Source organism: Cryptotermes secundus, unplaced genomic scaffold, assembly GCF_002891405.2.
Source record: "Cryptotermes secundus unplaced genomic scaffold, Csec_1.0 scaffold468, whole genome shotgun sequence".
NCBI lineage: Eukaryota > Metazoa > Arthropoda > Insecta > Blattodea > Kalotermitidae > Cryptotermes > Cryptotermes secundus.
Genome location: NW_019721526.1, coordinates 1047258 through 1074909, shown reverse-complemented (window position 1 = coordinate 1074909; position 27652 = coordinate 1047258). Strand labels below are relative to the sequence as shown.

Here is a 27652-nt window from a genome sequence, read left to right as displayed (position 1 = left end):
TTCGCATTCTCTAATGCCATAAAATCCTGGAAGCAATGAGATCATTTGGTTCCCTGCTGGCAAGTTTCACATCTTCGTTACACCCTTCAGGCATTCGAGTCTTTGACCAAAGGATGGACAAGTAAAAGCATGGTATTTCAAAGAAGGTTGGAAGGAATATTCCTTGTCACTTACTTCATTGCTAAGCCCTGCTGTTGCAGCTACAAGAGAATAGTGCCCTTTCTATGGTTGCAACCAAACATTTGTATCGTGGCTGAAGTACACAGTGCATTCAATTTTCTGTGAATTCGTAGTGAATTTGAATATTGTAGTTTCATTTCGTCATAGAATGGCAATGAAACATTGTTAGGAAGATGGTGAAATTGAAAGGCAGCTGGAATATATGTGAATTGGGACTGTGCTTTCTCAGATGTTTCAAGGAGCACCACACAAAGGTGAGATTTGGTTACATATCGCGGGGAGTGAAGACTCAGTATACTTCAAGCAACTACCTATAACAGAAAAGTAATTATACTGATTTGTACAACTTTTCAAAATAAATATTTAGTGTTGTGCGTGCACTTGTACTAGCGACGTGTGCGTGCTTCCACTAACGGCACTTAAATGCCCGAATGCGCAAATCGGGGTACTTTGGCTACGACGACGATATTCATAAGTGTATCGATTGGTTGACTTCGGAAGTTAAAGTTTAAATTACGTCCATTTTTTATCTTCCGCCAAAATTGTAACACTTTTACATTCTACACTTCAACACTACATGTTTCGGCCTCAAACGACCATAGTCAGGTGTTTTTATGTTATAGATATTATACTAAAACTGTGCTAAAAACTGCTACACTGTTTTTATTTCGTGTTAAAATCACACGCTGTAGTCTTGTTAAGCAAAACGAGATAAAATCCTTTAAAATTTCTATTGCATATTATTTCACCTCACCCGGGGTTGGTCCAGTGATTGAGGCTAGCTCTTTCTAAGGGACCCAACAGCATAGGTGTTTTCCCTCACCTGAGGAAGGAAACAGATCCAGTTTCCGAAACGTCGTGTTTTGTCTTAATTATCTTAAAAACCAGAACGATGGATAAAGTCCGAAAACCCAATATCTCTGTGAATATTTTCTTATTATTCATTTATGTTTTCCTACAGTTTATATAACAGACTCATTGTATTCAGATGTCTTATTGTTTTCTCCCAGTAAACTGACTAGGTTGTCACATTTGTCTGTAATTATGCATGGAAATATATTTAGAAAATGTCTCACAATTAAGTGCATGGAATCCTGAGGTGAATTCTTCAGGCTGACAACTGCCATATTTCCATACAACAATGGCGTGGTACAAAGGTGTTCTCCTTAATTATTTATGTGTGAAAGGAGAGAGAAGAAGTTGAAACAGAACAATTACAGACGAGCCTTAATTTTTATGGGACGAATGACTTGACGTTAATTTCTTTTCCCGAATATTCCGATCCTACAATAAGGTATGTTATAGGACATAAAGAAGGTAAACCGATGGGAAGTGGACGGTTTTGGTTTATGCAGCAAAGGAAAGGAAAGTGGAAGGTTCCAGTGCAGAAAAGTTGTGGTTCAAGTTTTGCCAAATATCTGGGAAAGAAAGAAATCATAATGAGTACTGTTATTTGGGATATGACGCCATATGTACCTCTAACAGGTTACATGTCGTCACGAAATGGAAGATAGTATTCTTCGTAACCACCACAATGAGGAACTCAAATACAACGGAGAACATGTTGAAAAATTCAAATGAATTTAGTACCACAACAGGACATTTCTCCATTTTCATGGTAAGTATGAACAATCTGGCCATGTTGTGTTTTTCTAATAATACACTGGTCGATTTATATATATATATAAATTAGAAACTAGATTTTGGTCAGAACTGAAAGCACCCCTTTTTATCCTGGACCTTTCAATTAATCGACATAATATTTAAAAATACAGCTCCAGCCACATAGGTGGATCTCCATTACAAAGAGCAGTCACCCAATGTTGCTTCAAGATGTAGCTGCTGTTTATACTAAGAATCTTACGAAGACCAGAAATAGCTCAGTAGGCAAAAGTACATTTTTTTAATATTAATATTGTACAAAAGTACATAATTATTGCACTTTAATGAGTTAATAAACACAAATAACTCTAAAAATATCGGGATGTCTTGCAGATTGGACTCTGTCTCATCTGAGACATCGTTTCAAATAACAATTAGGATGATGAATAACGTCAAAAAGTCGATAATTACACTTTAAACGCTGTTGTAACTACAACAATTAAATTTTCTTTTTCTAGTGAAATGTCTACAGGTTAGAAGAATCCTGGTTCCCAATTTCCAGGCAGTATAGGCCAGGGGTAAAGGGAAGATAAAGTTGTCCCTGTGTTTCATTATTTAAGCACCACGCCACGAAGGTTTGTGGGGGAGTGGAGGTAGAGCTCCACTATCCTTAACCTCAGCATTAGATTAAGATAGTCGTCGTCTTCACTGTTGGCGAGTTGTGGTGTTAAGATTCTTGAAGTTTCAGCTGTGGTTGTCCCTAATTTCAAAGCTCAAGCATCGCTGCATCATGTGTTCTGACCTTGAATGTAACAGTACTGTTCTGACGCTTGTTGAACAGAGAGCCGACATCAATTTTTTGAAGTTAGGCAAAATAGCCGGAGAAGCGTGCGAAATGATGAAAAGTGTTTACGGTTGTGATTGTTTGAGTCTCTCGAACATTTTTCGGTGGTATGCTGTATTTCGTGACGGCAGGGGGGACATTGAAGACGCTCCACGTGCATCAAACCCGAGAACAAGCCGCACTGAAGAAAATGTAAAAAAAAAAAGTGACCGAAATCCTTGCATCAGACAGATGTGTTTCTGCAAGACGCATCGAGGATCTTTTGGGAATACCAAAAAGTACTGTGCATCAAATTTTGACCAAGGATTTGGGAAAAACGGAGGTCTGTGCGCGGTTTGTGCCACACACGCTGTCAGGCGATGAAAAACATTCCAGAGTGGAACACTGCAAAGACATGTTACGGTCGGCCCAAAGTGATACAAAATTTACAAAATCGGTCGTTACTGGTGACGAGACATGGTGTTTTTCAATATGACTCTCTCATAAAGCGGCAGAGTGCAGCGTGGTTCAGCGCAAAGAAGCCGAAATCAAAGAAAGTGCGCATACAAAAGAGTCGAGTAAAGACACTGCTAACCGTTTTCTTCGATTCCTAAGGAATCATTCACAAGGAATTTCTGCCAGAATGTCAAACAATCAATTCCAATTATTGTCTCGGAGTCCTCAATCATTTTTGAGCGAAAATTCTTCGAATTCGACCTGAATATCGAGAGCAATATTCCTGGTCGCTCCTCCACAACAATGCTCCACCCCACCAATCGAAGATCGTGAGCGACTTTTTGGCCAGAAAAGGGATCACAGTCCTTGATCATCCTCCTTATTCGCCAGATTTGGCTCCAGCAAAATTCTGGTTGCTTCCAAAAGTTAAGTTGGCGATGAAAGGAGACCGCCATGACACCATCCAGAACATCCAAAGGAAATGTACCGCAGGATTAAATGCGATTCCACAAAAGGAGTAAAGTGACTGTTTTCGTGTTTTCGAAAACTTTTCTATCGATTCCAGCTATGTATTGATTCAGAAGGAGACTATTTTGAATAAAGAGAGTGAAATTTTGAAAATAATTCACGTATTGTATTTTTAATGAACACAGTCCTAACAGAACCTGGACACACTGTGTACGTACAACACAAGTTGTTCCATTGTATTGGATACTTCTAAAGAGTCATCTAATTCAGTTACTTCACTCTGATTACTGGAATTAATTTCACTGTGAAGGGTAGGATCGGAAATATTATGGTCTTCAACATTGGAGACACTTGGTCCATAACGTTCCTGAAACTAGTTTTCTAAATTTCTACAATCATCAACTCCTATTAGGGCCACCTGTCCTTCTGTTTCTTTCAGAACTATGTGGCGAAAAGTCATTACCACGTTGTGAGTCTTTGACCACAATTTTTTTTCTTTTTCGCTTGTCGAAAACTACTTTAAGTAGTGGTCGAGTCAATTTTCCCACTGCGCGTGGGGTTAAGGTGGCCGAAGATGCTCGCTGTGAATCACCTTGTAGAGACTCCGAAGGTTCAGGCAGAGACGTAGCCTCACCTAAGATTGTTGGACAACTGTGATGTTCCGGAGTACGATGTACTAGGCGCCACCCAGTCGGGAACATGATATTTTCACAGGGTCGTTAAGTGGGCCTTGGTTTCAACAAGGCAGTTAACAAAACCAATGACAAATTCACATACACTCACACTTTATTAATTTCTTCTGAATTTATATCATTAGTAATACTCGATTAGGACTCTATGTAGTCCTTTGTTACGGTTTTGAGGAGAGACACTTACACTCGTCTTGACTGTTAGTGTCAGGCGTTGTCTGTTTTTGAACAAAGAAAATCGTATCACGTCGCCGACCGCTAGCAGGTCATGTAATACCTAGTGTTTCTAATTGGCTATACCCTGGGAAGTATCGCCCTAACTACGTATCATATTTTGCTGAACAAAGTGAGAACCCTTGTATTATCAGCTTCATAAGAAGTCATGCGGCAATTACATCATCCTACACTTGAATGAATGTATAAGGGGTGGGCCTTCTTGGCCCTTGCACCGCGACCACAGTGATCTTTTGTCCCTTCATCCTCCACTTAGTGTATAACCCATGACGTAATAGGGTGCGTGATTATTTACGCAATTCCACAAATTCCTAATTTAAATCTTGCAAGATACAGTAGTTATAAAAAATTAACTGTATACATAAATTAGGCGAAGTATATTATTAAAAAGGAGTAATCGGTTATAGTTATATATATTAGCCACCAGCACGTGCACATGTTTATCATTTGTTCTAATAACTTGCACACGCATGATGCCAAGGATATAAGTCTTACACTCGTTCTGTGGGTCTTAGAGATAAAGAACACTTTATTTTTCCAGTCGTCTTGAAACACTCTTGCTCTTGAAATATCATAATGAATTTGTAGCATGATTTCTAAGGCTTCATTTGGAACATTGTGAAGTATTATAAGGTAGTCTATTTCATCCCGTCCCGGGCTCGGTTGGAAGCCGAGATTTTTAATCGATAAGATGAGTTCATTAGTTGAGTATCTAAATTTGTATCTTTTCATTCTATCCCAAACGTAAGATGGATTCGTGAATTTATCTATTCCCTCGCATAAAATGTTGCAATTCTCGTGTTTGATTTTTCTCAGTCTATTTTTGCGCTAATTGCCTCCCTTTTGTATTTCAAATACTATATCTCTTCAGTTTTACAGTGTTTCGGTTTAAAAAATTTAGCTTTTCTGATTATAATTAGTTTATCGCATTCTTTATTCCACCATACACACATTGGTTACTGATCCTTACTCCATATTTTTCTTTGTCCTCCATTCCTGGGGTTGTTTTTCGTTTTCTTTCTTTTAGGATTGATCTTTTCTAATTTCCTTTTAATTATCAGGATAAAGTTCTCATACATTTCCCTAACATCGCTCTCTCTGTTCCGTCCGTTGTGCGTTTTAACTTCCGTGATTTTTTCTTTTAACTTTTCCATAAATGCAGTCCAATCGGTATCTTTACTATGCAGCCTATATGGAAAAAGTGAAGGGGAAAAAATCACAGAAGTTAAGAGGCACAACGGACGGAACAGAGAGAGCCTTTTCTTGGTTCTATTACGCTTTTATACTTGATGAAAATTTGAAAATGGTCGCTATTCAATAGGTCTGTTCAAATTTTCCAGGTGCATAACCATGCTGATCTTTGGTCCACAAAAGTTAGGTGGAAGGCTGCCTTAGGTCCTGTGGCGCCGGAGATTTTATGTCCGTGAGCCATCATTTAGCAACGTAAAGTTTATGATTTATTCCAGCCGTCTTACAGTGCATAAACTCATCCACCTCACTCTTCACTCCTGCACTACATGTTTCGGCACAAAGGTGCCATCTTCAGGTGGTTTTCGATTTACGTTAAACTACTGGCAAGGCATGCAGTGAAGTAGTTTAACGTAAATCGAAAAGCACCTGAAGATGGCACCTTTGCGCCGAAACATGTAGTGCAGGAGTGAAGAGTGAGGTGGATGAGTGTATGCACTGTAAGACGGCTGGAATAAATCATGGACATAAATCAGTGCAACAGGACGCTAAAATATAACAACGTAATGTTTATTTCCAATTCGGTGTTACAATGGAACACGTTGTTACCCCTAGTACAATTTTTCGAATTTTCCCACAGATGATGGTGTCCATTAAAGTATCCGCCAATCAAGAATTTACCTTCGAATTATACGAAGAATTGTTCCCATGCCCTCGGCACGTTTTCATGTGCGGCTACCTGTAACATTACACAATTAATATTCTATCTAGGCCAGTTCAATTACACGCACTTCAGTTTTGCCATCACCATTATACTGGCCATCTTTACGTGACTATTTCAGTTTGTTATTTATAAAAATGCCAACACTACCACCTGCCTTTCCTTCCCTTTCTCCCCATGTCAAACCCTTTCATGTACATACACTTCCTGCTCCGTCAAACCAGGACTCTGATAATATTATGATCTCTATGTTTCGGCTCCTTTGCTGGAATTCGGGGAACTTGCTTCTTAAGCTTCTACAGTTCCATTGAACAATCTTAATTAGTTGATTCCCGTTTAATTTTTTGTAATATCTGTGAAGCTCGACAGCGAACGCCATCTCCGTAGTCCACGGGTATGGCTTTATTACGCTCAGTTCGTGTTGAGCAGCTCGCGATCCGTGATAGATGGTGACCCCTGTGGTCGTGACCTTCATGTGTTCTTAAATGTTTCCGTAAGTGGTATGTTGTGTTTCTGATGACCGGTGGTTCGTAATATTGAGTGGCTGATTTGATTAGGAAGCTAATTTCAAGCCAAAGAAGGTAAATATGTTTGCATGGTACAAATTACAGTTATTTTCCGGTGATAAAGTGAAATTTTAGCATGTGTCTGGAAAGTAGTTAAAAACGACACATTTAAAACAGATTTTGATGTTGATATGCCCTATCTGCATTGAATATGTTAGGTCGCGTTTTGAATTTAGAGCAGCAGGAGGCAACAGTTGGTAGCATAACTATGTTTGGAACTGATACGCTTGGCAGGGGAGAAATAAAAATGCACATTTCAAAATTGCATTCAGTATAAATACCACGGTCAACAGTGAACTTTAAAATGAAATGTCAACCTGGGCAATAGCAAGAAGGTAATGAAATTTAGATTATTAATATACCGGTGACATCATCATTTAATTTTAATTGTCGCAGTTGAAATTTATAGTTTTTGGAGAGGGGGAGAATGGTCAACCCTGTAATAATTTTGTGGTTTATTTTACAACACTGCCAGTTTCTCGGGCTGACAGCCTCCAGTTGTAGGATGGTTGTCAGAGGAACTGGAAAGCGTATGGAAGGAAGAGAGCATGGCCATATCGAGGCATTTGCAGGGAGGGACTGAAGAAAGGAACAAAAGACCTTAGTTGAAATAGTGTGAGTCCTGGCCAGAATTAGAATTGGGCCCCTCAAGAATACAAGTCTAGAGTGTTACTGCTACATCAGAGTAATTTGATAATCATTTTAGTAGTATTAGATATACCAGAATTGAAATTTCTGGATTATGGGGTCCCCACATCAGTGCCACCATTATACATTTGGCATCAGGAACTAGTTTCATGTATCTGACCATGGAATCAAGTAAATAGTTTTGAGGAAAACCATGTGGATGGATGGATGGATGGATGGATGGACAGTTGGATACAGCCTTCTGACATTTACCATTTTAAGTGTATGTTTTGCTTAGAAGCTAAGTCAGGTGTCAGAGAGTTGTAGGTAGTAGTGTGCTGTATGATGTTTTTCTACATATTTAATATCTGTTATGTATAAGAATGTAACATATACATAGTTCCCTGCTTTATCTAATTGACAATATTTTGTTTAAAGGCAGGAAGAATACAGTGACAAAAATCGTCAAAAATGTCACGGGATCGAGCATCACGGCGTTTCTACCGCATGGAAAGCCAAAATGAACTCTTAGCTTTTATGGATAAAGGTGAGATGGCCTCTATCCAGAACCGCTGGACTTTTGAAGCTGCATGGGAAGTTGCTAATAAAGGTGAGAAAATATTACAAAAGACTAACAGAATTCTTGTATTGGGACACACGAAGTATAAAATAAAGTGCATTCTTCCTGATCAACTGATATACTATGAACAGTTCACAAAAAGTACAAATTTACTGAAGTATTTGATATATTATACTTAATTTATATAACTGGTATGATTAAATACACTTAATTTTGTTGCTTCTAAAATTTATTTCATTATGTGAACTTTATTATTTCATTATGTGAACTTTATTATTTCATTATTAATGAAATTGGTAATGGAGTCATCAGTCAGTGGTTTAGCGGTATAGTACTGTTACTTTAAAACAGGTCACCATTGTTTCGTATGAAATCATGAATCGAAAATTAACCTCTAATGAAATACTCTATTCTCCGAATGCATTTTTTTTGTTTTGTTTTGCATACCTTATTGATTTTTATATTCATTAATTGGTGATGTAAAACTATTCTTAATGTTGTCATTTTTGGTTTTAAGGGGTGTTTGCTTCATTGTCTGTTGAAGTTTTCTTTTCAGCATACATTTGAGTCACCACTTTCAGTAGAATGAGATTGAATGAGATGCATCCTGATATAAGGGGCTATCCACTTTGCACACTCCCACCTGTGCTTCCACTGTGAGAGATATATCAGGTCATGATCACTTTTCACCTTGGACAGCTGCATTCATCACAGGCATAGACTCCTCCCCCTCGGCTCTCATTTCAAAGAATGAAGAGGGTTAGGGAAGCATTTACAAGTAAAGAGGCCTTAAGTGGAGTCTGAATGGAAACTTGTTGGATTTGCACTGTGTGTACCTTGTTTATTGTATGTACTCCCCCCCCCTTCATGCATAGTCTTTCCTTGTCTGTATCAGTGTAAGATCTACTGCCAACAAGTGAACATCCAATTGCAGTGAAATATTAATAATAATAATACTAATATTAAGCCACATCTCCATATGCCTAAATCACCCTGAAGATTAAGACTGGCATGTACTCCAAAACACTGGAACAGCTTCAATTCATGAAGCAGCTCAACCCTAATGGACAAATTATACATTGGATACATGCTGTGAAAATCTGTGGATGAGAATATTGTTGCGTAGCCAATCACAGTAGAGATGACATACTGCAGAGTCAGAATTAATTTATCTTGCATTTCGCTGAATAATTACAACATGAAGAAATGGGTCTTATTGGGATCTGTACTTCATCATATGCCACTTTTTTATATTTATGAGGGAGCCAATGAAGTTTAGTTAAATATTCATGTGACGTACTGAGTTAGCAGGCGCCAATGTTGGATTTGAGGCTGTCACGGCAGTGACTGAAGACTTATGTCTTCTGAGATATAACACTGTGTAGTCTGGTGAAAATCAGTTAGTTACCTAATAGATCAGAGAACAATCGGAAGTAAGTTGTTTTTCAGGACGTTACATTGTGTAGTATATGAGTATGTGTCTCTTGTACGCAACACAACCCAGCAATCCTAATTAAATGTCATCATTCCAGTTAAGTGCTTAAGATTTGTGTCTTGAAGATCAGTGTGCTGTATGTTTGTGTGTATCTGTGTGTCTGATGCCCTTTCAAATTCTTAACTAGTTAAGCAATTTTCGTGAAAGTTGATGTAAATTTTATGCCATTAGAAGTTACTGCTACAATCATTAATCACTATATCGTTTACACATCAAACTTATAAGGTAGAAGCAAAATTTAATTTATGGTACTGAAATGATGACATATATTCAGCTTTTTCTGAGGTAATTTTTTTATGTAGAATGTGAAGAAACAATATGGAGACCATGCAGAAATATTCTTTAGCTCTTGGTTTGGTGGAGTTAGGCATGTGAAATTTGGTAGAGTTAGGTCATAAACATTGCTGCACCATATCTCAAGCGGTTAGTCGCTGGCTTCCCACTGCGGCAGCCCGGGTTTGATCCCGCTGGGGCAGGTTTCCCCTCTCAATCTTCATTCCACCAGTTGCTCCACAATCACCCTCACCTATCATCTGGGGCTGGTACAATAGGCCAGAAGTGGCCGCAGTACAAGGGACTTAGTCCCACCCCACTAGCAATAAAAGAAATAGATCATAAACATTCCTGCATATTATATATGGAATATTCTATGTAAATCAGCAGTTATAAACATGATGATGGTTTGAATCTCTGAGACCATATCTACACTTAGTAATTAGTTCTTAAGGAAAATAAAGTGAAATAACAATAGTAATGGATCTGTGGAATTAAAAATCTTTGTAATAGGAGAGTAGATTGTGAGTCCTGCTCAGAACTCCTTATTTTAACATTTGTTTACCAACTTTACCTCCGTTTCATGTATGTTACATGACATGGTGCTTAGGTACAGGAATAACTTCCTATATATTACTTATGAGCCAATACATTATAATATTAATGTTTCAGTTGGAGGTATTTATACTGTAATTCGATCAAAGGCATATGTATCAACAGAAGAGATGGGGGATCAGTACTGCTTGCTGGGTCCATACAAAGAGCACTCAGCTCGAACAGAAGTTGAGGAATCAGATTTCACTGGACCCTTATACACAGCTGTCAGCAAGATGAGAGAAAAAGGATTCAAGGTAGAAGCCCTAATGTTATATAAATCTGAATCCCCTTGTACAGGCTATTCCTGAGGCAATTGTTTGCAGAATTCTGATGTAAAAGTACCAAAAATTTCATCATAAAAAAAGTTGGATATAAGATCCTGTTCCGAACTGATACATTCAGTTCATATCCGCACAGTCTAAATCCTGTTTTAATATTATCTTTCCAACTGTCTCTCAGTTTCTGAAAAACTTTCTCCCACCAAATTTTGCATGTGAGGTGTAAGGTTCCCATGGTGGTGAGTGTCAGTACTTTGGTCTTCAGGAACACGATGTGCTGTAGTTTTGTAGATGGGTATAAACATTTAGGAATAACCTGCTGCCCCTATCTTCAGGATACAAGATAGAGGCAGCATATTTCTCAGAAATGTTGGCATTCATCTACCAAACTTCTTGGAGAGACATCCCAGAAGACTGTAATCTTCTGGATGTCTTCTTGTTATTCAGTGATGGTATCCATTGCTTCATGTTTCATGGGTTCAAATTCTGTCACAGTATATTTTCAGTGTTTGGCCTCCCCTCAAAATGAGAGCCCAAGTTCCATGCCCATATAAATCAGTGGATAAAATATCATTTTATGTTACTTAACTTTAATTTTAATTTTGTATAAAGGGACAATAAAAGGTATTTTGTACTAAGTGGCAGGATGCATTTATTGGCTCTTAGTTTCATCATAAATATAATTCTTTATGTGTTACTGTTTTTTCTCCGTGCCTTGACTACTGATGTTATAGTTACATACAGAGTGCCTGGATGAAAGGTATCCAAAATAAAAAAAAAAAGATCTGTTTTGGACACTAATTGTCATACACATATCTGGTTTATGTCATTGGACACAAAAACTCTGAAAGTTTTTTTTTCCATGCCTGACTTGCATGCACGCAACAGCTGATGACCTTCAGCGAACTCAGTAATGATGTCAACACCACAGGAACAGGTTCAGTGTTTGTTGTGGCTAGTAGAGTTGCAATCTCTTACGGCTGTCCGGCATCATTTTAAAATGCAATATGGACGTCAGCCTACATGGAAAACCATTCAGTTCTGGGACATGAAACTGAGGACAGCAGGTAGCCTGTTGCATGTAACATCTCCTGGAAAGCACGGACCTCTGAAGAAAATGTTAATCGCATTAGAGACGGATTCCAGCAAAGTCTGCGCAAATCCATTCATTCTTTTATCTTGCAGTTACATACAAATTCCACATTCAACAGTGCTACACAAAAGGCTCCTCCTAAGAGCGTACAAGATTAAAATGATTCGTGCACTAAAACCGAGTAACCAAGTCGCATGCACAAATTTGGCTGTTGACTTGCTGGAAAGAATTGACGCATCACCCGATTTCCTCTGCCAAGAGTGCTTCTCGGATGAGGCAACATTCCATGTCAGTGAAGGTGTAAACAGGTACAACTGCAGGATTTGGGGCAGTCAGAATCCACCTGTCACATGTGAGTTAGAGAGAGGCAGCCCCAAAGGGAATGTGTGGGCCAGCTTAATGCGCGACAAGTTGATTGGACCATTTTTCTTTACAGAAAAGAGTGTGACCGGACATTCATACTTGGACATGCTGGAGCTGCATGCACTGCCCCAGTTACCACCTCGAACTATCCTCCAACAAGATGGGGCATTGCCACATTTCAGCCACAATGTTAGGCATCAACTGGACAGAGAGATGGCTGAAGATGGATCGCCAGAGGTGGACAAGTCGCTGGCCTCCTAGGTCACCAGATTTAACCCCACTGGATTTTTTCCTGTGGTGTTATGTGAAGAACATTGTCTACCAGGTTAAGATCAATGACCTTCAACACTTGAAAGCCTGCATAAGGGATGCACTGTGGCTATGGTAACACCAAACATGCCTTAAGCAATGTGGAATGATGTCAAATATTGTCTGAATATTTGTCATGCCACCAAGGGAGGCCACATTGAAATTTATTGAGAAAATTATATGGTCACAAAAAACCGATGGTTTCCCTTTGTAATGTACATAAATGTGTGTAATAAATGCTTTCTAAGATATAATCGTTTTATTTTGGATACCTTTCATCTGGACACTCTATAGTTTACAACAAGTACAGTACAACCCCCATTTGGTGTTTCTGAATTTAAGGCTTTCTCATTTTACATTCAATTTTTAAAGGTGCATCTCTAGGTATACACTTACAGACTATGTATGAAATATGACAGTATGCAGCGCGTTACAAATATATGCTTTAGAAGAAAGAACCCAAGGCTATAGAGACAAGTGGCATAATCACATCTAAAATGGGCTCTTCAAGATTGACCCAAAAAGTTAGGAATTAACAGCCAGATGGAGAAAGAAGTGTTATAGAACCGTGAAGATAGTGGGAGGATGGTCTGTGACCTGAAACAGGCTAATAAAGCCTACCTTGAAGTAGCTGATGATGAATGTTCAATTTAAATGATCCCAAGTGTGGTAATTTCAGTGTTTCATCCCTTTAATTTTTTCCTCAGTTTAGTGTTCAAATCCTCTGCTTCCAAGGACACCCTAAATATCAATATCACTGTATTTGCCTGTAGATAATTTTTAAAGCGTCTGCTTTTCTGGAAGTGTTAAAATCTGATGGCATTTGTTTATATTCCAAGAATATTCTTTGTACTCATTTCTGTTAGAGGCTGAGTCGACCCCAGGGCCATAGTGTGGCTGGAAGGATTAGGTCAATTGAGAAAATCCAATGACCTCATCAGTACTTGAACCCGCAGCCTTCTGGCTTGTAGCATTGTGCCTCAACCAACTACGCTATCACACACCCCAATGATACACAGTGCTCATAAAAAAGAAGTTTTGCTTTCTTGTTCCATGAGATGTTAGGTTATTATATCTGTGGCTATGAAGACTATTCTTTGGGATGTGATGCCATGTAGGATTATAGAAGTTAACCAACATTTTGGAGATACATTAGTAAACTTCAGCAGACAACACTGAATCACATTCCAGAATTCTTTGTAATCTTGTTACATTTACACAAAATGTAGTTATTACTCTGATGTTATTAACTTCGGATGTTTTTTATATGTAGATCCACACAGGAGCATGGCTGGTAGATGGAAACCCTCAGATCATCCTTTTTGATATTGGATCTGGTGCATGGAAACTGGATGAATACAAACAAGAACTCTGGAATAAGTGTAACTTGGGCATCCCGCACCTTGACATTGAAGCTAATGATGCTGTAATTCTTGGCTACATGGTGGCACAGTTTATCGAAGAGGCATGTTGTATTTATACACTTATGTAGTTGTTATAGAACAAAGATTATTTGGCTGATTACAGAATAGTTTCAACATTAGTAGGAGTTAATGAGTGGTATGCAACAAAATATTGTGTATGTAATGGAACTCTGATATTTATTTATTAAAATGTCCACATTTAGAACTAATTTAATCCTGTCCCATATTAATATGGACATCATAGACTTTAATTGTTTCTTGCATCGTGTTGTGTATTTAGTCAATATTAGAGTCAATTTTACTGACCACACAACATATTTTTTTATTATTATTACACTACATGTTTCGACCTCAAGAGGTCATCCTCAGGTGTACGAACACAGCTGTGTAATTACACACAATGACATTCGTCTTTTCACTTATTCGATCCTGTATCTTATTCAGGCTCACGCTCAATAATATATCAAGCTCCTCTCACAAAACTCATCTTCCATTCAGGCAAGTGCCGTACTGATCACTTTTGTCATAACCCCAGTATGCAAAGCAAAAGCAGTTGTTACAGTATTCCTGAAGATTGAGAGTGAAAAATTAATGTTCAAACTGAGGTCAAGAATTTTTTCTCAATTCAGACTTGAAAATTGATAATTGATAGCCAAAAGACTTTTCTTCTGCAACACTGTCTATTCATCTTCTGGTAATCTTACTGATATCAGGGGAAGAAAATGAGTGCCCTAGTGTGTTTGCAGGTAAAGTTGAAGTGTACTGAAATAAAATTTATATTGCCCAGGCTTTGTCATGATTTTTCCTCCTCTTTAAGTTTTACTGATGTTTAGTTCTCATTTTGTGGCTGTTAAGGTCAAATAATTTTTATATAAAAGCATTAGAAAATTCTTGAAGAAAAATAAATTCAGAATGATATGAATGGCTTAAGTTATATGCATTCATGTAGGTCTGTATTTAGTTGCTGGGATCTATGTGTGCAGCTACCTCCCTAAATTATCTGGGAGTATGACATAAAGAAAATGTTTTATCTGACCAGATGTTCTTTCAAGGATCAACATTCATATTAGCAAAATAATTTATTTGTGACTCTGTATGTTAAACTATAGTTTTTGTTAATTGATATTTTACTTCCCCCAGCCTCCTGAAATGAAACATTACTGCATTCAGCCTATAAGAGTTTTTGTTATTGTTCAAGATCTGAGAATGTTTATACATACTTATGACTTATGACTTATGACTTATGACTGAAATTGTTCATACATAATTTTACAGTTCCGGAAGGTTGCTGAAGAATATTCAGATTATGTGCCAAGAATAGTGGTTCACTTCCATGAATGGCAAGCTGGTGTTGGCCTCATAGCTCTCCGTACTAGACATATAGATGTGGCAACAGTGTTTACAACACATGCAACTCTGTTGGGACGTTATTTATGTGCTGGCAACATAGACTTCTATAATAACTTGGACAAGGTATGTTACACTGTTTTAGAGGCAAGTATCAGTAGTGCATAATGTGGAGATCTTACTATTATTCAGCTGCAGCTGTCTTACCACGATTTGATTTCATTCACATAGCACTGTGAACCTTCCTGGTCCTTGCCATTTAGATGTTATCTGTCAAACTAATGATGCTGTATTTATTTGCATAATTAACATACTGTTTTATCCCGGAATTCATCTGTTTAAGATGTTTGGAAAATATATGAATACCACTTTTCAGAGCATAATTTTAAGCATTAAACTGATGAAGAGCTTCATAACTTGTACTCTTCTCCAAGTATAATTAGAATGATGAAGTCAAGGAGGATGAGGTGGGCAGGGCATGTAGCATGATTGGGGGAGATGAGGAATGCATATCGGATATTGGTGGGAAAGGCAGAAGGAAAGAGACCACTGGGAAGACCAAGGCGTAGTGGGATGAGATAGGATGGGGTGGTATTGATTGGATTGATCTGGCTCAAGATAGGGACCAGTGGAGGGCTCTTGTGAACACGGTAATGAACATTCGGGATCCATAAAATGCTGGGAAATTCTTGACTAGCTGCAGAATTGGCGGCTCCTCCAGAAGGGCTCGGCTCCATAAGTAAGTAAGTAAATATAAAACTGAGGCAGTCACCTGCTGAATGCAGTGTGACAACAGTAGGTATATTCCTGCATACAGACGTGATTCCTTGGTGAACACTGAGATGAAAATTCCCCTTGTTAAAATTTCAACCAGTACATAATTTAAATGGAGTGCAATTTGGGAACACAGTAAGGATATTCATGCCTACAGACTCCATCACATAATTAATTTCTTGAAGAACAGTGAGATGAAGATGCTCCTTCATAAAATTTGACTGATACATAACTTTCGTGGAAAAAGTAATTAAAGTTTAGTCTGGTGTGTCAACATAGTATGGTTATTTGTGCCTGCAGATTCCACCACACAGCTCCTTGATGAACACTGAAATGAAAAAGTCCTTTGATAAAATTTCAGTCATTGGATTGTTTGTGTGTAAAATTGAATTAAAGTTGAATCCAGTGTGGCAATGGGATAATTGTTCCTGTGGGCTCCACCATGTGGTTTGTTAACACTGACATGAAAGCGCCCCTTGGCAGTGTTTCGACCAGTGCATAAATTTTGCGGAAAACATGTCTGAAAATTGTCCATATCATGTTGCTATAATGCATTTAACTTTAATTTTATTTTTCATTAATGTTATGTGCCATCCTGAATTTTGTAAAGTCTAAAAATATCCCTCCCCACACCAAAAAATGTCATATATAAAAGTAGGAGTGTATAAACCGTGTGGAAACATAATTATGCAAGAAAGTACAACACACTTGCTGTTAGTTGTTCTAGTCGGTAAGTTACTTTCATGGTGATTCTGATGATTAGTGAATATGAGATGTGACCCAGGAATTCCCAGACAGATTTCTCTTGAGCTTTATGCCAATGTGGGAAATTTTGTAGTGAACAGACATTTCTGTGGATTATTATTGGCCATTCTGTAATGAACTGTGATCGTGCTTGCAGTTTGCATGTTTAGTGATCATTTTGTATTAAATCATGATTATATATTAATCATAAGAAATGGCCTGCAGTTCTCAAGAGCTGATCACAAATTTACTGTTAAACTTGGAAAAACTAGAAGCAAAGACAGGGGAATAAAGGAATTTGCCTAGCTTAATAATGTCAGAATGTTGCCCCAAAACTCATTTATTTTTAAAATGACTTCAGACATCTTGTTGCAATGACTTCTCATGTCCATTTTCAGACTTCCTTTGTTTGTATTGTATACAACAAAATGCTTCGCATGAATTCCAACATCACACTCCCTGCATTGAGTCAAGCATTTGACATGACAGACCCTGCACCTTGTTTACTTGTTCCGTGATTCCATGAAGTGATCAATGCAGTTGTACCTCTATATCTACATTTTGGTCTATCAGCGCTTCTTGCTGAGCACCGTTTGTTGACAAGACCGAGTCACAAATTTTTCAATGAAATTCCAAATGGTCCAACTCCCCCCCCCCATGTGGAGCTACCAGGCATTCTATTCTGTTGGCAGCAAGATCATTACGAACACCATTTGCCTATTCCAATTAAATTTCTTGATGTATAAGTGGTGCATACTCACTAGGCAATAAAATGCCAACAGGATACAGGATCGAAATAAGTGGAAAAACGAATATGATTGCGTGTGATTGTGCAACTGTGTTCGTACACCTGAGGATGAGCTCTTGAGGTCGAAACATGTAGTGTGACAATAATAAAAACGTGTTGTGTGGTTGGTGAAATTGACTCTAAGGTATTTACATTGTAAAAGAAAATTGTTAGAATCATGATGGGTGTCAAATCCCATAATTCCTGTAGAGATCTAGTTAAGAGACTACAGATCATAACTTTGCCAAGTGTTCTAATTTCCTAAAGGAAAGGTATATGCTGGGTCCATACCTTTTTGTACAAGTGGATTCTAAAGGGTTCTGTTGATGTATAATACTGAGAATTACTGGGTGTAACGCCGTAGTGCGGGGGGGCGTGGAGGTACCCCTCCTTGCCACCACAGCTTACGCTGTAAGGAGTTAACACCATAATCCTAGCTTACCCTCAGCTAGGATTCCTCTGTTTCTGGACTTCCTTCTCAATAATATAGCTGCCACCATCTATTATCTCGTACGAAGGTTGGTGAAAATACTAAGAGAGGTGATGAAAGTACTAAGGGCCGGTAGCGCGGTAGTCGAGCGTCCTCTGTGGGCTGGCCCTTTCATCACTGTCACCTCTTATTATTGGCGTAGAGCGGGCGTGTCAGGTCTGACCCGCCTCTACCTATCATCTGTCATCTCTAGGGTGGGAACTACCCCCTGACATACTGTCATAGCTCCCTCTTGACAACCCTTCATATAGTCTGCAGGTTGCAACATATTACATTATTATTATTCTTAAGGGGGCATTGATACCAAGGCTACTAAACGCTGCCTGCGTGGCGGGTGCCTATCCCTGTCTAGTAGTACCTCCCCTGAATTGTGGTTGCATTCGGCTGCTGTTGCCTTTCATTTTGGTAGGATCCTCGGGATCGGTCGTGGAAAGGTGATTTTGAGGTGTGAATCACAATCCCGGTACATCCTACTCTAACTACCCTGTCTATTTACACTCTTATTTACATTATTTACAATATTAACAAGACCGACCTACAGTCTTGTCTGCATAGGGTCTTTACTTCATCCTATGCTTCCTCATGTTCTCCCTTAAAATTATCCTCCCGTAAAGTTATACATATTAATAGCCCACATACTATATTTGTCACTACACACTACCAGTAATCTTAACACATACACTATAACACAGACATATTGCCGGACTATCTTCCTAGGCAATTACTTGTTACATAATTATTACTCTCCGCTAAGGGCTCGCCGAGCACACTGGAGTTTGCTTTCAATATTTTCCACACACTTTTATCAACAATAATATTTAACAACATGGCTTACATGAGTAAACGTGACTTACTTGACATAAAAGAATGCAGGCCAACTTCCAGCACTCGTCAGACCCATATTGAATAGTGCCTCCGGCTGACAACTGAATATTATCTTTGAGATTAGATCCCTAAGTCTCCTAAATTCGGCAATTTATATTATTAACTTGCTGAATCGGCTGTTAGCGAAAGAGGGAGGTTAACTCCCCTTTTTGTTCTCAATTCCCAAAGTTATATTCTAATTGGTTATTCCCTGGGGTTGTGGGCGGGCCGATGGTGTCTCATCGCTGTGTAAATAATAATATTATTCCCATCTCCAGTGGCCCCGTAGCAAAGCTTCTTACTTATGTGATTACGCATAAATGCTGATCATCTACATTCTTAACCTAGTTGCCTTAGTAATGGCTGCAAAACACTTTTCGCAAGTCTCGATATTTAGGTAATGCCTTACAATTTCCAATCTCAAAATTGAGACGCAACACTGGGATTTTGTATGAAGTCCAAAAACCCAGTAATTTCTGACTGTTATACACCATTATCAGAACTCTTTAGAATCTACTATTCCATAACATGTTTACCAGTGGAAGCATTAAAAAGAATTCTGACTCTGTTAAGAACCAGCTTTTGTTTTTTCCCAAAAATTTCTTGGTGTGGTGAGGAATTATTTGGTTAATGTAAGAATTGTATATGCAGATTTGTAACCCACTAAATTAAGAAATCAACAAGTGTGCTGATATTCACTAACCTTGTATCAGTGAGTATATTTACATTATAAGTGTACCTGTGTCTGCTGTGGCAGTTTTCTGTGGATGAGGAAGCTGGAAAGAGACAGATTTATCATCGCTACTGCATGGAGCGAGCAGCATCTCATCTTGCACATGTGTTCACCACTGTGTCAGAAATTACTGGCTATGAGTCTGAACATCTCTTGAAAAGGAAACCGGATGTCATCACACCAAATGGATTAAATGTGAAGAAGTTCTCAGCAATTCATGAATTTCAGAATTTACATGCTATCTCAAAGGAGAAAATCCACGAGTTTGTTCGAGGACACTTCTATGGGTTAGTTTTCTTCCAGCTGAAGTACTATTTGAGATAGTGCATTAACATATATTTCCTGTACTTACTGATAATCAAATTATAGTGGAAATACAAACTTATTACAAACGATAAAACAATTCTATCCAGTGTGATTTTTTTTTTAACTTTTTGTTATTTAAGTTAAAAATTCTTTAACCGAATAGGTTCGTGTCCCTTGTCCTTTCGTTACAAACATTAGTGCATGGGTGAGGCTGAATGAGAAAAAGCCTTAATACAATACACGATGAATAAGTAGTTCACTGTGTGTGTGTGCGTTTGTGCACATGTGCATGCAGTTAGTATCAGCTTTCTCACTCTATGATTTTGCCTTGTGTAGCATTCAGAATGGAGAGAACAAAGCTTGTCACATATTAATGTGAATATTACAAAGTCATCTAAATTTCAGAAAAATGTCTCGCTCTGCTCTTATTAAGAACAAGGAAAACAAGAATACAGAAACACTCCTTTATATGCCAGATATGTATGGCAAGACAATATTATATTTCAGCATCCTGTTACACTCACACAATATATATTGACAAATACCATCTTAAGTGCAACAATTTTATTGTAGTTTTTACTTCTTTTTCCTCCTCCACACTACATGTTTCGGCCCTAAATGGCCATCATCAGGTGTGTATTACTCACGTAGCTGTTACACTGCTTGTTAAAATTTAAAATCACCAGTCTTTCTAATTGTATAAAATCTTTGTTAATCTACACGCGTCGATTTGATTTTTAACTTTAATTCAAGTTAAAATGTCTATAAGATTATATGTCTATAATTAAAAAATTTGAAAAAGAAAAAGAAAAAATTTGAAAAAGAAAGAGAACAGAGATATTATAGACATTTTAACTTGAATTAAAGTTTTAAAAAGTGCTAATTTAAAAATTAAATCGACGCGTGTAGATTAACAAAGATTTTATACAATTAGAAAGACTGGTGATTTTAAATTTTAACAAGCAGTGTAACAGCTACGTGAGTAATACACACCTGATGATGGCCATTTAGGGCCAAAACATGTAGTGTGGAGGAGGAAAAAGAAGTAAAAACTACAATAAAATTGTTGCACTTAAGATGGTATTTGTCAATATATAATGTATGGCAAGACTGCTGCTCATGTAAACTTTTGATAATGTTTTTGAAATGCAGTTTCAAATTATAATAAGGACTCTTATACTCGTATTCCTTTTTGTTTTCAGGCACTATACTCGTATTCCTTTTTGTTTTCAGGCACTATGATTTTGATCTGGATAAGACTCTATATTTCTTCATCGCTGGCCGATATGAATTTGGAAACAAAGGAGCTGATATATTCATTGAAGCATTAGCTCGATTAAACCACTATCTGAAGGTAAGTTGCAGAGTGTAGTTGGCTTGGCTAAGCTCTAAAGATCATGTTATGTTTTGGGGCCATGAAAAATGTCATTCTGAATTTTCACAATAAGGTAAGCAACTAGCAGGACTTTGATCTGGCCATGTGGACCGTGTAGCTGACAGTTTGAATGAATTAATTGAAAGAAAAGTGTCAGTTACACATAATGTCATGCTGACTGAACAAATTTTTGTGGAATGTAATGTCATGTGTCCTTTGCTAAACATTATTGATTTATTTAATTTTGGTCCACATGAGAAATTTTGTTTTATTGCCTTCTGTGAGAGCCTAAGTATTGATTTGGCAAAGCAGATGTTCATATTTTGATGAAATGTAATATTTCAACTTACCTGGAATGATTTTTTTATTCTTATTCTTATTTCATATCACTAAATTGGGATTCCTACCTTTCTTGGTGGCCAAAAAATTATTTTGTAGTGTTGTCTTATTTCTGCTGGATTGAAAAAATGCTTTGTATATATTTGGTAAAACATTAGATTAAAGAGGCAGCTAAAGTTGCACTTCAGTTAGTTTGCAGAAAAGATATGCATGAGTGCTTCCAGCAGTAGTGTAGCTGCAGGTGAAATGTGTGGAAAGGAACTACACTTGGATGTCAACTTATGACCTTTGCGACTTACGACCACAAAAAAAATGAAAAATAAAAGATGATTAAAATGTAAAAGTTTTTAAAAATAAATTATAAATATGATAAAAATATTAGGAAGGTTAAAAAATGCTGTTAATAAATATATGGCTGACCTACAACCAGATCAACTTACAACCTGTCAGTCAGAATGGAAGTCAGTCATAAGTCGACAACCAAGTATACTTAAAAAGATGATGTGCATTGAAACATATCATTATGATGGGTACAAAAATTCACAAATTTTTTTACTCTAATAGTGACATCAGTCCTGTGGTTTTGTACTTTGTGTTTCTCAAAAGTACTTTTCTTTTTGTAGTTTATTTTATGATGGCATCCAGAACTCACATTGTATACTGTCAGATTATAGGATAATAGTGAATTGTAAAGGATATGGAAGGAGCTGTCACGGCCTAATTCTTGGATGATGGAGATACATCAGGATGTCCTAGCACTTTAGCAGTGACCCGCACGGGACAAGCTGGCCTTAAGGAGAAAGTGGATGTAACGGCTAGAGAATAGTCGCTGCAAGAGGAGTAGCCGAATCACAAGACGCAATGAACAGAAACCTCGGAAGAAAAGGAACGGTGATGCACCAATAGGCTATTCGGGATGAACAGTCTTAAGGAGGAAGCAATTTGGCATGTTATATGTCGTCCATCGCTGAGCAACGATACAATTGAAAATTGTTGAGACCATTGTGTAGGAATATTCGTAACAATGAGTGTTCATTGTGTAACAACGCTCGGTAAACCCCCCTCCCCGCTAGGCTGTGATGTCACGCAACAGGGGAGTCCGTGCAGTGACTGTTGCTAGGCAATCAGTAAACATGATTTCTGTGTGGTCAGGGTGGAAGCTACATAATGAGAGTACTCGTCAGTGTTGATGCAGTATGAGTACGAGTTATGGGTAGTTGAGAGTGGTTGAAGCAAGCGAAGTGAACCAGGAATACAGAAGGTCAACTGTAATTTAGAAGACTTTATGTGTACGACGCGCCAGTCGATTATGAGGTGTATGTAAGTCAGCGATAGCGCTGTAATTTGAGTGTAATTGAGAGAGTGCATGTAACCAAGCTGTCAATAAATCCAATCATCCGAACTAGAACCCGTCATTTCGTCACGCGCACCCCCTACACATGACAGTACTATTCTAGCATTTCTCTGAAGGGACCAAGGACTTCCACAACCAACCTCAAGATAGTAAAGTTCCTGATCAAGATATAAACCAAGCTCCTTCCAAGTACAAGTCAGAAGCATTGTTGCTCAAATGAACTTACTCAGTTTATCACATGTGTCTCCTCAATACCTCATAAGATTTGTTCATGTAAGTTAAGTGAATGCTTTTTTGTTACATTATTTGGAATGTTTAAGCATAAAGAGGAGCGTTAGATGTTAGACATTATCTTTAAATACCGGCAGATAGTGAGGGACGTGGCATGAAAGACGATTGTTTTCCATTGGCTGTAATACTCTTGGACTTTTGACATACCACCAAATAATCTGTAAAAATAAAACAGTACTGTAGTTTGAATGTTAGGTTTATTATTAGTCGACATTTGTTAAATAGTGACAGACATTCCATTTTCTGAGTGTGGATTTTATTACACTGTCTTAAACAGTGGACAATATCCAACATGAGATGTTCACCTTTTCTGTCCTCTCATCTTTTGTCTTCTCAACCACCACAATATTATGACACGATCAGTATTATTATCTGACATTTCAGAAGAGAAATACATGAAATTAAAAATTACAATGACATATTAAGTTAGACTGCCACCACTTGAGATGATTTGAGCGACTACTCAAACATAGTTTCCTCAGTGTATGCCTGCTAATGTGAAAACCAGTTGCCTGCTTGAAATTGGTGATGTTTCTTGGAAGTTGTGGTTGCCATTTTCTTTGGTGTGTCCTTTCCCAAACGTGTAGAAACAGCACAGGAACTTTGCAGAAACTGCAGCCATGTTTCTACCAACAATGTTAAAATAAAATACACTTACAAATACTGAGTGTCATTTTATACATCCCAGTTCACAAGTTAGCTACATATTCCTTTTACTGATTATCCAGAGTTTACAGTTATCTGGGAAAAGTCATTTTTCATCCACCTTGGGTAAGTGAGAGTCTACCATAATTGAATCAGTCTGACACTATGCACGTTTTTCAAGTAACTGAAAATCCAGACACTATGGATACACTTCCAGATATATACACTTACCAATCATCATGCTTATCAATCACACCCAAAACTTGGATTAATCATGCTCTTTGTTGTTTATGCATCTTTTCCGCTTCATTATTATGGATAATCTGGAGTATATCAAAATGTAGGCCATTGATGGCCAACATCTACAAACTGGAGGCCCTTTTCAGGATCTCCATCTTTATCCTGGAGTAAGTATGTGTAGTGGTGACATTAATGGTTGCTACAATGGCAGCCAAAATTTCAAAAGCAGTTGTAGTTTCATTAAGGCAGATGACATTTCTGGATAGAAGTTTTACTAAATGTTTGTGTACTATTACTTTTATTGTTACAGTCCTCTCATCCCGATATCACCGTAGTAGCATTCCTCATATTTCCAGCAAAAACTAACAACTTTAATGTGGAAAGCTTGAGAGGACATGCTGTAACAAAGAGTCTTCGAGACACACTGAATGATATACAGCAGAAAATGGGCAAAAGGATGTATGAAGTATGCCTTAGGTAAACACTAGTTTTCTGTCAGGTTCCTGTATTGAATGCAGATCATAAATTTTTTTTATTGCTAGTGGGGTGGGACTAAGTCCATTGTACCAGCCCCAGCTGATAGGTGAGGGTGATTGTGGAGCAATTGGTGGAATGAAGATTGGCAGTTGAAACCGAAGTACTTGGAGAAAACCTGCTCCAGCGCCACTTTTTCCACCACAAATCCCACTTGACCAGACCCAGGATCGAACCCGGGCTGCCGGGGTGGGTAGCCAGCAACTAACTGCTTGAGCTATGGTGTGGCCTGGATACATTACATTTATATACAGTGAAAGTCTCAGTCGAGCAAGTAGTATTCCAAATTTGTATTTGGGAATCTCCTAGTTCAAGTCATAAACCAGAGACTGGCTTTCCTGTTTGAGCTGTTTTATGGTTTTTCTCAGTCCCTCCAGGCAAGTGTTGTGTAGTACCTCAACTTAGGCAATGATCATTTCCTTCTATGTCCTTTCCAATTCATTATTCAATAGTCATCATTCAACACTGTGTACTTTGAGCTACTGAAAGCATTATTCGAGTAAGTGCAGTCAACTTTTCAGTACTTCAGTTAGATGACTGCTGTATATTAACCCATCAAAACTTGGTGGTCATTTATCTACTACCTGCAGTAACAGTGAAAAAAACTGTATTTTGCTCACAGAACTGTTTATGAGTTTCATATTATTCTCAGAATATATATCAGTTTTTACCAGAGCAGCAACAAATTGATCTTTGTAATGTAGATGCAATGTAAGTAAGATCTGAAAGTTGTAGTGATGATATATTAATAAAATTATTGAATTTTCGGACATTATCCATTGTCCTGTTTTTATTTAAAAACAGTTTTTTGGAGATTGAACTCTATCTCCACAGGCTTTTACCCAAGGATGGAGACAGTTGAGTCTCTGAAATGTTGATTTTAAATAAAAACAGGATAAGTGATAATAAAGTTTTAACAGTTTATGTGTTGCACATTTTTAGCTGTATAGCTTCCCCATCTGATACACATTAAGATATTCTGCAAAAGTGGCTCATCTCTTTCTTATATTGTTTATAGTGGACGACTGCCTAACCCAAATGAACTGCTGCAGAAGGATGACATGGTGAAAATCAAACGCTGTATTTATGCACTGCAGAGAGATGGGTTACCACCAATCACAACACACAATGTAGTGGATGACTGGAGTGATCCTGTGCTCAATTCTGTGAGGCGATGTCAGTTATTCAACACGATTCATGATCGTGTAAAGGTGAGAAATTAGCTAATCACATGCTATATTCATAATTCAGGTTTAAGAGAGTGTGATTTAGTAGAACGCAGTAGTTTAACCCATAACATGCAGCATTTTAATTTGCTTTTGCTTGCTCAGGGCCAGAGCATTTTTAGATATAAATGTTCAGTTCTGCAGCTTCTCATAATAAAATCTGTGTTAATATATCTTTTAAGCTGTTGACTTCAAATAGAAACTGGATTGTTAACAAGGAATTCTTTACAAAGTTTTGAAGCAGCTGCCTTTATATACACAGATTTGTTTCTGTTCGTGTGCATCTATGTTGACAATATTCACACATTCTTTCAGTTTCATTGATAGTGGTGATAGAAAATGTGGCAGTGGCTGTATGATACAGTGACAGGCCAGAGGCTGGGCACCTAGGGTTCAGTTCTTGATGGGCAAGAGATTTTTCGCTTCTTCACTGTGTCCAATCCAACTCTGAGGCCCACCCAACCTCCCATCCAATTGCCGTGCCATAGCTCAGGTGGTTAGTTGCCGGCTGTCCGCTGCAGCAGCCCAGGTTTTCTCTCAGGTCAGGTCATGTGGTATTTGTGGTGGACAGAGTGACAATGGTGCAGGTTTTCTCTGAGTACTTTACTTTCCTCTGCCAGTTCTCATTCCACCAACTGCTCCACATTTATCATCTCTATCATCCGGGGCTGGTGCAATAGGCCAGGTAATGGCCGACATACCAAGTTGACAGTCTCACCCCACCCCAAGAACTACCACTTGACAAACTTCTTTATTAAGAGTGGTAGAGTTTCTGCATTTTTGTGTTTTCAGCCAGTAAGTTTGTATAATCAGCATAGATCCGAAGCTGATGGGTTCCACTCAAGTTCAGTCCCTCCTTATTTTCTTGAACCCTCCTAATGACATACGGTAAAACAAAAGTAAAAACTAAAAGGATATGATTTGAGGCAGTCTACACAACAATAAGTTCAGGAAATAAGAGAGACACTATCATGTCAACATCAGAACTTATTGTTGTGCAGGCTGCCTCAAATCATATCCTGCTAGTGAATTATACACAACAGGATGTATACCATAAAGATTACAAAATTGAAAAGCCATAATGGTAAAGTATAGTAACTCCAATAGCGGTGAGTATCCCCTGAAGATGGGCTCCACCGTAGTTCAAGCGGTTAGTCGCTGGCTTCCCACAGAGGCAGCCTGGGTTCGATCCTGGGTTTGGTGAAGTGGGATTTGTGATGGACAAAATGGTGCTGGGGTAGGTTTTCTCCGAGTACTTCGGTTTCCCCTGCAAATCTTCACTCCACCAATTGCTCCACAATCACCCTCACCTATCATCTGGGGTTGGTGCAATAGGCCAGAAGTGGCCACAGTACAAGGGACTTAGTCTCACCCCACTACCAATAAAAAAAGAAGTGTGACTCAGGAAGAATATGTCAACCTTGTTTCAGACATTGTTTTTTCAATCTCAGACTTTGAGAAAATTCAGATAACTGCTTCTGCTCTTCATATTACCACACAAGCTACCCTTCCATCAGAATTGTACATAGACATGACTCTAGAATAATTTTCTTGATACAGTGATTTGTAAAATCTTTTTTAGAAGGATAAAGGTAACATAGCCTCTGTGCTTAACTAATTAAGCACTATGTCATGAA

At 38.1% G+C, this 27652-nt stretch overlaps 1 protein-coding gene across 4 annotated transcripts in view; it reads left to right on the top strand.

Annotated features, from left to right (window-relative positions):
- Nucleotides 1-1531: 1531 nt before the first annotated feature.
- The window catches only part of LOC111875539 (glycogen [starch] synthase), a 38981-nt gene continuing 12860 nt past the window's right edge, over nt 1532-27652 (top strand). Inside the window, exons 1-9 of one of the 4 annotated variants that reach the window (XM_023871869.2) lie at nt 1532-1798; nt 7993-8164; nt 10575-10753; nt 13816-14007; nt 15242-15439; nt 19730-19992; nt 21245-21365; nt 24566-24732; nt 25808-26000. In XM_023871869.2, coding sequence (XP_023727637.1) covers nt 8026-8164; nt 10575-10753; nt 13816-14007; nt 15242-15439; nt 19730-19992; nt 21245-21365; nt 24566-24732; nt 25808-26000 — 1452 coding nt within the window. In that variant the 5' untranslated portion in view covers nt 1532-1798; nt 7993-8025. Of the gene's footprint in view, nt 1799-6803; nt 6943-7128; nt 7263-7992; nt 8165-10574; nt 10754-13815; nt 14008-15241; nt 15440-19729; nt 19993-21244; nt 21366-24565; nt 24733-25807; nt 26001-27652 lie in introns of those variants that run through there. The other 3 variants (XM_033755857.1, XM_023871868.2, XM_023871871.2) reach the window with 3 other exon arrangements.